The sequence below is a fragment of the Centroberyx affinis genome, unplaced genomic scaffold (genome assembly GCF_046629955.1).
Source record: "Centroberyx affinis isolate AG114_WGS23_722 - 3 ecotype Tasmania unplaced genomic scaffold, CSIRO-AGI_Caff_v1 ptg001205l_1, whole genome shotgun sequence".
In the NCBI taxonomy this organism is placed as follows: domain Eukaryota; kingdom Metazoa; phylum Chordata; class Actinopteri; order Beryciformes; family Berycidae; genus Centroberyx; species Centroberyx affinis.
The window spans coordinates 305,623-317,500 of NW_027279723.1; the positions used below are offsets into that span (position 1 = coordinate 305,623).

Below are 11,878 nucleotides of genomic sequence, written 5' to 3' on the forward strand. Positions count from 1 at the left end.
GTAGTGTAGTATAGTGTAGTGTAGTCTAGTATAGTATAGTGTAGTGTAGTGTAGTGTAGTCTAGTGTAGTGTAGTGTAGTATAGTATAGTGTAGTGTAGTGTAGTGTAGTCTAGTGTAGTCTAGTGTAGTCTAGTATAGTGTAGTGTAATGTAGTGTAGTGTAGTGTAGTGTAGTATAGTGTAGTGTAGTATAGTATAGTGTAGTGTACAGTAGAATTGAGTAGAATAGAATAGAATACAATAGAAAAGAATACAATAGTATAGTAATGTATAGTATAGTATGGTATGGTATGGAAGGTAGGAAAGGATAGGATAGGATAGGATAGGACTGTGTAGAATACAGTGGACAGAATATGATAAGCAATAGTGCAATAGTACATGTTTCATAGTGTGACGGGCAGCATATTATCACACTGTACATAAAAATGGCTTCATATCACATAAGCAACAGCAGCATGTGTCTTTCCTACCTGGCAGGTCACAGCCCAGTATCTCCACTCTCATCCCGATCCCTGCAGGAGACCACCGCTCCGGATACAGCCGGATGTACTGGGCCACGATCTCCTCAAACCGACGCAGCTCCGGGGTGTCGTAGTGTGTGTTCCCCTCGAAAATCTGCACAACACACACAAACACACACAAATAGGAAATTTAACTGCTGTCTTGATGGTTTGTCTGCATGAGAGAGATCTTAATGACTTGGTTTCATCCCGCTCCCTCACCCACCTTGGGGCAGGCTAGTCTTGATGTCCATGATGAAATTCCAGTCTTTTCCATCCAGGCTGTGCGCCACTTTGTACTTCCTGACGAACGCCCGGTTGTCGGTGGTCGCCCCGCTTCCTGCGTCTCCTCCCCTCGCACCCTGGGTGATCACCCCCCGCACCGTCTTGGGCACCCCCAGGTCCACCTGAAGTTTAGAGTTTAGAGTTTAGATTAACTGATGGGGATCAAAACAGATGTTACAAAACTACACACATGAACAAACTAACACAAGTTAAAACTATGCAGTGGAAAAACAGCACCATCTTTCTGTCTTTTTTAAAACTCTGTGAAATTCGACCCAGTGGCGCAAAATGTAAACCGCAGTGTAGAGGCCGGTAGAGTCTGCCAATCTTCTTGGCTGTGGTCTTGTTTGTTTACAGTAATTATACCAATGTGTCAAAATGAATGTGGTAAAACATAGCACCTCTAAAAAAACAATATACATAGAACCGTAGATCTTCAAGATGTATAGCATAGTAGTAGCTATGGTTCTAAATATACAAATTTGAACCTATTATATTCTATTATGCTGTTGGCACTTGTACTGTGAGGTTCTCTCATTTAGAGCATCACCTAAACAGCTAAAAATGTAGATGTTCTTGTACCTGGAGCCACTCCTCCCCGGCCAGCGGCTGTGCGGGGCCGGGGAACCAGCCGGAGCGGCTGGCCACCAGGCGGGCCGCCCCGGGGCTCCACACCATGTCCCTGCTGGACGAGGCTGAGATCTGGGCGTCGGGGAGCAGGCCGGACAGCAGGCCCTGCAGGTCTGAACACGGAGCATCTGGAGTGGAAAGAAAGGGAGAGGAAGATTACTTTAATATTCACTTTCGGGTGGGTTGACTGAGCAGTTTGAGCAACGCCCCGCTGTACGCTCACACAGTTACGCACATTCCCACCTGGGAGCTGTTCAGCTCCACCACAGGACTGCACCGCTGCCCACTGAGCGTTAAGAGTTTAGACTGGAGCAAGTAAGAGAGGATGAGGTGAGAGACTGGGAGAGGGAGGGAAGGAAAGAGGGATGTCGAGGGTAGCACAATGGTTTGAAGTGCAATCTGCAATTAGACCGCCATTAGCGAGATAAAAGCATATCTCAAGTCTGCTGAACGGCTACATTTCCCTGCACTGTGTTCACATTCACCGCACATCTCTGCACAATCTCCTCACAAAAATATATCTGTGCCAATTCAACTTATTATTTTAACCCTCTTTTAAATATATTGTGTATTGTATCGTATTGTGAATATTGTCAAATCTCTCTCTTCACTATGTGCATCATGTCTGTGAATCTTGCTCTATTCATGTTATGCACACCAACTCACCAAGGCAAATTCTTAATACATGTACATGTAAAAACACCTGGCAGTTGGCGAGTGAGGTAGAAAGTAACTGTGAGAGGGAGAAATGAGGATTAAGTGGAAGGGACGACAAAGTTAAAGTACAAGGATCTGGGAGGCAGAGAAATGGGGGAACGGAGAAAGCAACACACACAAAAAAAAAACAGCAAGTGAAAGAGAAAGATGAAGCTCAAGATGATGGCTTTGGGAAACGGGGAGAAGGGGAGCGAGATGGGAAAGACGAAGGAAGAGACTCCTAGGGAGGTAGAGAGAAGAGTCGGAGAGGTAAGGATAGAGGGAGGAGCGAGAGAGAGAGGAGGTGGATGAGCGAGATGAGAGGTAGAGAGCCTGAGAGAGAGAGAGAGGGAAGAAGGGAGATAGGGGAGATGTTAGTTGTGCTGACGGTTTAAGAGAACACAGATCAAAGTTTTATGCTGTTATGTCACTGCAAAAGCGGGGGATGTAAATAATGAATAAAAGGCACAGGAAGCGCTTGAGTGTGTGTGTGTGTGTGTGTGGTCTGTGTACATTTCAAAGGGGTGTGCCTGTTTTTGAGGTCATCGCCTATATTTAGAAACCGCCTGTGTGTGTGTGTGTGCACCTGAACTGTAAGAGCTAATAGTTATTTCAATAGCAGCTGGTAAGGCCAAAGTGAATCACAGTTTCTGATGTAAAAGTGAACGGAGAGCCATGAAAGATTGATCGGTACTCGTTTCTCGATATAGAAGAGCAAAGAGGACGCATCAAAAAACTGTATGAATCCATGAGAGGAAACAGAGGCTGCATCGCGGGAGGGTTAGAGACAAAAAGCGAGTGCACAGCGATGGAGTGGGAGAGTGTCGATGGAGGGAGGGAGGGAGAGAGACGGAGAAGAAAGCAGGGAGGGAAATAAAGCTGGCGGAGCCTCTGCAAGGAAGAACAGAGTAAAAAAAGTTTCCTTTAATTAGCCCTAGGCCTGCTATGTTTGAAAGATAGCAGTGGGATTGTGGGAGGAAACCTAAATACATGTGTGTGTGAGCGCGTATGTGTGTGTGTGTGTAAGTGTGCATGTGTGCTTGTGCTTGTACTTAGGGATCATCTGATATGGATTTTTGAATGCCAATACCAATACCCATTATTGGACTGTAGCTGCCAATAGCTGATATTATGTGACAACATTGAATATCTTTAAAATTGATCATTTTCATTTGAGAAAATGATAAAAAAAAATCACAAATAGTGTTTCCTACAGAATTTTATTCTTGGCAGGGAGGAAAAGCAGCAGCCTTAGAGATTAGAGAAGCAGGCTTATGACCGGAAGGTTTCTGGTTCAAATCCCTTGAACCGGCTGGGAAAATGTGACTGAAAAAAAAAAGAATGAATTAATAACTCCAAGAGTAGAAGACTGGTTGTATTGGTCAGCTCCCAGTGTGTCAATGTGTTTAACTGTATGAATGTGAAGCAGGGCATTGCTGGAAAAGAGCAAGCAGGCTCAGTCGACTTTCCCTGGGTAAATAACAGTTAAAAAAAAATCTCACCTCAGGACACACACATTCCCACACACCCACACACACACACACACCTGTAATCTGGCAGCCGTAGAGCTCGAAGCGCAGGGCGATGCCGTTCCTCCAGGTCTGTGGTCGGATACGCACGAAGCGAGCCAAAACCGGCTGGGGCACCCGGTTCAGAACCACCTCAGCTGGGTCTGTGTTGGCATGGAAAACCTGGGAAAAGAAAGAGAAATGGAGTCTGGTTACAGGCAAGGTGGGAGATGTACATGCAAAAACACATAAGGATACACCGAGATACACCTCCATGTGTGTGAATGTGTGTGAATGTATGAATGTGAAGTAGAATATTACTGAAAAAGAATACACACGCTCACCAAACCTTTCCTGAATAAATAAAGGTTACAAAATGCTCTCTATCTTTCTCTCTCTCTCTCTCACACACACACACACACACACAGTACCCCCTTGCTCTAACACCCACCCACACACCCACCCACCCACAGTGCGCGGTTTCGCTTGGCTACACACACACAGTGGCAGGCCGGACAAAGCAGAGACAACCCAAACACGGATCCAATGTCACCAGCCCAGCTGTCGATGTGTTTTGGGGTCACAGGTTCAGCACTGGGAGGGTGGGAAAGACCCGGGATGGATGAGGGTCCCTCTCTCTCTCTCTCTCTCTCCCTCTCTCACACACACACTGCTCACTCATCCACCCACATAGACCTCCATGCTGGTGGCCATAGGAAGCTGTGGGAGACGTGACCTGACACGACCAATTACGATTGGCTGTCAGGCACAGGAAGACCGTCCAGGTGGGCAGGATGCGAGTGAAATCCACTTCCTGAGGCGAGACGCCCCTCAAGCATCAACATTCGCCTCCTCTCCCCGACCCCTCCCTTCCTTCCACGGGCCTTAAGTGGCGGGGTGGGGCCGGTAAGGGGGTCGAAGGGCAAATGTAAGCGGGGTGGTCAGGTTACGTCCTGTTTTGGGATGGACAGACGTCCCATGACGCTCGAGGGCGCGGGACGGGGACATTCGCTGACAGACGCGAATCTTCCTTCCTTCTGTACCTCTTTCCGACCGAAACCATATCCCGCCTCACCTCGTAATTACAAATAACGTCCTCCTCTTCCTACACCCCGCCTCTTCGTTCCTCTCTTTCTGTCTTTACCACATCCCTCTCCCTCCCTTCATCTCCACTCCTCCAAACCCTTCCCACCTCCTTCCCCTCTCTTGCTACACCCCTATCTGCTCGTCTTCCCCCCCTCGTCGGTGGCTACTGGCAGTTTGAAAACCACACAAAAAGACACAGGAAACCGCAGGATCCCACACAAGCACACACAAAATATACACAGGAGCACACAATAACAGGCGCACAGGCATTACTGCAGAGTCGGATAAGAGGAGGAACTCACTGAGCCACTGTTAAGTGTCATTCACTCTGTCAGACTGTGGTCGACCAGGCCAGCAGATAGGAGAGCTGCTGTTGGCTCTGGCAGCTAACACTAACCTCCACATCACAGGCTGCAGACACAATGGAAACACAACAGCTTACATGCATTAGAGATAAAGGGCCTCATTTCCTACACATTTTTTACTCATGATCAAATCCAAGCCTGAGTTGTGATTTACACGACACCGAAACCAGTGGGTTGATTTTCTCAAATTTTCTGTGCTATATCAAAAACTAAACTTAATTTCTATCATTATCCAAGTAATGAATGTTATAGATGTATTGATGTATTGATATTGAAATGGCCCTGATGTAAAATTCCATGCCTTTTCCATGACTTTCCACAAATAAGTCAATGCACTTCCTCCTTGCTGGTTCGTTAATGTTGTTTTTCTAAAGGGGCAAACAGTCTGGTTTCCACTACAGCTGGGCTTGCTGTGGAGAAAAAAAAACCACACCGTCTAATACGATGAATGCGTGAAACAAGCTGGAACACACACTCTGGTATATTCCTGTAAAGTGACCCATTTGTAAAAAATCCCTGATATTCCCTGACTTCCCCAGAGAATTCATTAAATTCCCTGACTTTCCCTGTCTGGGATCTACCCGCTCAAAATTATATGATACTCCAGAAATTCCATGACCAGTGGGAATACGACTTTGAAATCATACTCGGGGGGTTTTTATTTGATTTTGGGCATGGCCTGATTTAATCATGCAGAGCTGACACTGGTAATACAAAGCAGGGTGAGTGTTTGAACAGATAAGTGAGGCTATCTCTGCTGTATCTGCTGTTGGACTGGGGAGAGACAGCCATTATGTTTACCTAGGGGGCAAACACTGTGGATGTGGGCTCTTATGGGGGTTAGGTAAACACACCCACACACACACACACACACACACACACACACACAAACATAAGCATATGATGGGGGGTTGCCTCAGGTACAACTGAGCCATCTTAACCGATTCGACAACTTTGTCTGAGGAACAGAGAACGACAGAACACTGGGGGACAGAGTGGAAAAAAACAGAGAGGGGAGCGGAAAGACAGAGTCAAATAAAAAAAAAAAAAACGTAAAGGAGAGGAAAAAGAAAATGACCGCGGGGAGGAACAGTCCTCAGAAGGACAGTGAAAACAGATGAAGAGAGGGTGGAGGAAGGGAAGAAGGAGCGAGCGAGAAAAAGAGAGGGTTGGACGGAGGGCAACAGATAAAATTTAATGAGGAATACGAGCGGAGGAATGTGGAAGAGGAGGCAGGGAGCGGTGGTGAGTGGGAAGAGAAGAACAACCAGCAGATTCATCACTGGGAGAGGAAAGAAGCTGGGGTTGCATCCAAGTGTTTTTTCTTTCATAAATGATGCTGTGTCGAATTAGAGAAGCTGAATGGAAACAGCAAAATTCAATAAAAATGTCCTCAATTTTCTCAAAAAAAGTTGGTAATACTTTACTTTAAGTGCACTGTGATGCATTTTAAGCACATTATAACCCCATTGGAAGCACAGATAATCTTTTCTTACAATGTAATCATCAGACAGACATCATCATACAAGCATAAGAAAATTACATTCAATTTAATATCATGTCATTAACTATGCAGTTGCCCCATAAAGAATTCAACCCCTGTAATCGTTTGAGCGTTGTGTTTACTATATCATGCTGTGTCTCTGATGATTATCATTGAAGCTCAATGTGCTTATAATGCACTTACAATGCATTATCAGCAGCACTTCAAGGAAAGTGTTGGCAACAGCTTTTACACTTGCTTGAACTGGATTTTTTCTTTTTCTTTTTAGAAATAATGTGATCAATTGCGATGGAAACGCATTTGTTGAGTAAATATGGATCTAGGCTTGGCACGATCAGCTCCAGTTTCATTGTACAACAGTTCAAAAGTGGCTATGCATGTAGTCTGTAAAGTATCTGTCCAACGCTGCTGCCCAGAAAATGTCATATCTGCTGTCATGCCCATGTATAAGTCTCTATTGTGGTTGTATGGCAGTTAGTTGGTACATTAGAATATCGGCATCTGTATTTATTTGTTTTCATCTTCGGATGAAAGCGGGGAGTATGGCCTACATTAGCTGACAATAAAGAACAGTAACAACTTGCTCAACATGAATTAATTCTTGAGAGACTCTTTCCATTTATCTTGTGGATATGGGAGGAGAGAGAGAGAGAGAGAGAGAGAGAGAGAGAGGGGGAAGAGAGACAGAGACAATGGGACCCTTAAAGTTGTCACTCTGCTCCCATCCTCCTCTGTCCCCTCCACTTCCTCCATCCATCTATCTCCAGGGTGTGTGAAGGGTCACTCATTTGACCCCTGACCCCTTATCGACGGGGTCAAAGGTCACTGGCCTTGGGAAGCAGCTGGTTGGTCACCTGATCTACGTGTTGATAACTGGGTTACTTGTTGACCGAGGGCGTAAACTAAAGTGAGAGACTCCTTAAAGAGAATGAACACCATGTTTACTATCTGGTTAAAAAGTAGAACTAGACACTGAACTCCATTTATATCAATAATGAAGTTAGCCTGGGATGGAAATGTCTGCTCTTCAATAACAATTGCAGACAGTGTGTGGCGTTCTGGTGTGTCAGAGGGGCGGTGGTGCCAGTCTGTTGTCTGGGCCACCCCCTGTAATCTGCCTGGTGACTGGTGTGTGTTGTGTGTGTGTGTCTATGTGTGTGTGTGTGTGTGTGTGTGTGTGTGTGTGTGTCTCCGCCCCTCACGCGGCGTGCAGGCGAGGTGGGCTGAATAATTAACGTTGTCATGTTGTGTCTCCTAGTGTGGAGGGTCATGAAATTATAACGAACCCCCTGCTCTGGCTCTGAAGCCCCCCTACACACACACACACACACACACACACACACACAGACAGAAATGCGACGGTCAGACTCTCTGTGTGGACACCGGCGGGACAGAGGCACCATGGGTATTTAACTATTGATGACCCCTCAGGAGAACGAGGTCACTGTGAAAGGAGTGTGTGTGTGTGTGTGTGTGTGTGTGTGTGTGATGAAGTAAACACTCTCTCTAAAGCTCAAAAACAGCGAATAGAGAGAATAAAAAGAAGCTAGTGTGCCTCATTTCACTGGTGTGTTTACATGCACATTAATAATCCATTTATATTTGGGATATTCAAATGAGTTGACGCATGTAAACGGCATATAATGTTTACAATAACTGGGATAAGCCCATATCCTGATTATGAAAAGCCAGGATATGCTAGCTGGGATATGCCAATATTAACCGGTAGATTCTAGCATGTAAACATCATCATATCCCGTTTATTGTTGGGCTTGGCAAACAGAACAAATGCTGTTTCCATGGACATGCAGGAACATCAGAATAACGCACTGGTAATAAACACAGTATGGTTTATAGTACTATCTCCATGTATACAGGTATAGTAGAGGTATATATAGTCCAAAAACATGCAGGTCAGGTGAATTGAAGACTGTAAATCTGAGTGTGAGTGTGTTTGTGTATAGTATGGTATATGATGTATATATGATCTAGTATATGACGAAGTATATGATGTATAGTATGTATATGATGTATGTATATATATGATGTAGTATGGTATATGACATGTATGATGGCATGTAAAGCCCTTTGAGGCTTGACTGTGATAAAGAGCTATATAAATAAACTAGACCCGCCTGGACCAGACTATATGAAAAAACGAGTTACTGATCACTCCATGTAAAGGCCAAATCCCAACTAAGACCGACTAAGCCGGGATAAGGCTCAAATTCGGAATATTAACGTGTATTATAATATAAACACACTCATTGCTGGAGCGGAGAACGTCCAAATGTCGCTCTGCTCTCTGGAAAACGAGGGATGTATGCATCGCGGCTCGATTCATTTACCATCTCTCTCTCTCTCTCTCTCTCTCTCTCTCTCTGTTCTGTGTTTTTGGCACATGCCTCCTCCACTGCCGGTGTTTTCCTTCGAGCTGATGGCACCACAGGGAGACGTGGCAAGCTCTGCGCAAGACATTATTCCCTCTCTCTCCCTCCTTCCTTCATCCCCTCTGTCGCTCCCATTCTCCCTGTCTCTTTCTCTCCATCCATTACACTCCTCATCTCCCCCCCCACCCCTCTTCTTGCTCCAGTTCCTCCCTCTGTCTCTCTATCGCTCCCTCTCTCTTTCTATCCATTACCCGTCTCACCCCCTCCACCCCGCCCATCCCTCCCTCTCTTTGCTTCAGTCGTTCGTCCCTCTATCCCTCCCTCCCTCCCTCGCTCCCTCCTTCTCTCAGTATGAAGATGTTGACAGTAGGAACTGGTTCCAGCTGGCCGCTCTCCACCACTGGCTGTAAGAGTGACTGGTGGTGTATGTGTGTGTGTGTGTGTGTGTGTGCTGAGGTTGATGCAGTGATCCTTTGAAATGGTCTTACACCCCCTCAGTTGTTTTTGTCAATGTCTCCCACTCGGCACCAACGTTAGCAGTTGTCTCTGCGTGTGTGTGTGTGTGTGTGTGTGTGTTCGTGAGTGTGTGTGTACACGCACATGTGTTTGTGCATTCATAGGAGCAGGAGTGTGCGTGTGTGTGTGTGTGTGTTTGTGTGTGTGTGTGGGTGCGTGTGTGTGAATCTATACCTGGATGTGCATATGCAGAGTGAGAGAGAGCTTGTATTAGGAGCACTTTAAGTGAAAAAGAAAGCTTGTGTGTGTGTGTGTGTGTGTGTGTGTGTGTGCGCGTGCCTGTGTGACACAGCGTGATGGAGGAGCAAGCTGAAGTGCTGTGTGGGCTGTTTTTTTCCCCCTCTCTCCCAGGTTACTGTGTTTGTGTGACAGATTTAGCACAGCCTCACAATGCTTTTCAATAACACAATGCCTGGTTAGCAGTGGGGCCAATGCGATTTCCCTCACAGATGGATGATGGCGTGTGTGTGATAGAGTGTGTGTTTAATGTGAAACTCTTTTGTGCGAATATGCCGATACATAATTCCTTTGTTTGTGTGTGTGTGTGTGTGTGTGTGTGTGTGTGTGTGTGTGTGTATGTATGTGTGAGATATGTAATTCCTATGTGTGCATGACTGCTAGTGTCTCATCAAATAATGAGGTGCATGTGTGAGTAGCGTGATTCGGAATTAACGAGTCACGCGGGTGTCGAGCGGAAAATGTTGTGGCACGCAGAACACACACACACACACACATATATGTACATACACACACACACACAGACACACACACAAAGGCTGTTGACTGGTGTGATTCTGGCAATTGCGATCTGCAGTGCTGGTGTTTTTCGCTTCCTACTTTCTTTTCACTAAAGAAAAAAAAGAAAAATCCCATGATGATGTTTCTTGACTTCAGTCTCTCTCTCTCTCTCTTTCTCTCTCTCTCTCTCTCTGTGTCTGCCTCTCTGTCAAATGATCTTTATTGGCATTAAATCCTTCAGTCTTTGTTGCCACAACAAACACTGACACAAATCTTGACAATAAATGGCAACACTCTCTGCCTTAATAACAAACACTATAAAGTAAGGAGTAAAGCCCTGCCAAGCCAATCCCTTTATTCATGGATGATTCATACCTGATGCATACACACACACACGCACACTCACACCCCAACCCTCCACACACACTAACACACACACCCATCCAAGAGCCACATTAGCTTCAAACTCACTGTTAAATGACAATCAGAAGAACCAAATCCCAGTCATTACAGCACCCCCTGACGAGAATTGAGCTTCAACCACTTAAGGGCTCTTTGGGGGGCTTAGGACGGGCGAACTGGGAGTTTGTACGACATGACTGGTGGATTAGCAGTCACGGAAGATTTGATTGCGGCCCACAGGGACCCGAGGAGAACCTGGACGGAGAGGAGAAGTCAGAATACAACAAGGGGTTTGGGGATGGTACGGTTAAAGAGGTGTAACCCCAAAAAGTCAGAGCAGGGTGAAACAGCAGTTGCAGATTCTACTTAGTGTTTCGTTTAGTATCCGATCTGTCCAAAGTGTTGCTCCTGCATCCTAGGACCGTTCAGGCCACGTTGGTGAACATCCATCACTGTCTGCTGTGGCCAAAAATTCAAACGTCTATACAACAGTATAGAGTGCATACATAATGAAAGTGTATCAGTTTGTGAATTTTAGGAAAGGTGGGAAATTAGATTTTATGTATCTTCAATATCTTCTGATGGCTGGAAACAGAATAACATTTGAATTTCACAAACAATTCCTCTCGTCGGCAGCGCATCTGTCACTGTACATGTCTGAGAGTGTGTGTACATTTATTGTATTTTTTTTTGGCCCCGACAGATTAGTGGAGTCCGATTACAAGGTACAGACGAGCATGCATCATACACACACGCACACATACACACACATGCAGATCTCCAGACACACAGAAAGATCAGCCAGAGGTTATGTGAAGGGGGGGTCTCTGGGTTGTGTGTGTGTGTGTGTGTGTGTGTTGGGGGGGGGGTTAGCGGGGTCTGAGGGGTTCTAATAAATTGCACAGATGTTGACTTTTTTAAGTCCAATCCACATTTCGCTCAATAATCTCCGCATCAAATACCCCCCACGAGCCCAACCCAAACCAATCACTGGCACACACAGAAGGGGGCCCCCAGTCTGGTGTGTGTCTCTCTCTGTGCGTGTGTGGATTAAGCCCCCACCCCCACCCTTTTTTTTTTTTTCTTGAAATCCACAGTGACCTTAACCCAGATATGTGTTCGAATCCCCCAGGAGACAGGCTTATGGAAGGTTGCACCGTGACAACAACAACCTGTACTGTACCTGTACCTACCTCCTCTATTTTCATTTTCATACACAGGCTTTGAACAAGACCCCCCCAACACACACACACACACA

The 11,878-nt window shown here is 45.7% G+C and overlaps 1 protein-coding gene across 2 annotated transcripts in view; it reads right to left on the reverse strand.

Annotated features, from left to right (window-relative positions):
• The window catches only part of nrp2a (neuropilin 2a), a 71,706-nt gene that overhangs the window by 23,597 nt on the left and 36,231 nt on the right, over positions 1 to 11,878 (reverse strand). For both annotated transcript variants that reach the window (XM_071524573.1, XM_071524572.1), the window contains exons 8-11: positions 3,658 to 3,802; positions 1,368 to 1,543; positions 732 to 907; positions 471 to 619 (exon numbers count right to left, since the gene is read on the reverse strand). In XM_071524573.1, coding sequence (XP_071380674.1) covers positions 471 to 619; positions 732 to 907; positions 1,368 to 1,543; positions 3,658 to 3,802 — 646 coding nt within the window. The remainder of the gene's footprint in view (positions 1 to 470; positions 620 to 731; positions 908 to 1,367; positions 1,544 to 3,657; positions 3,803 to 11,878) is intronic.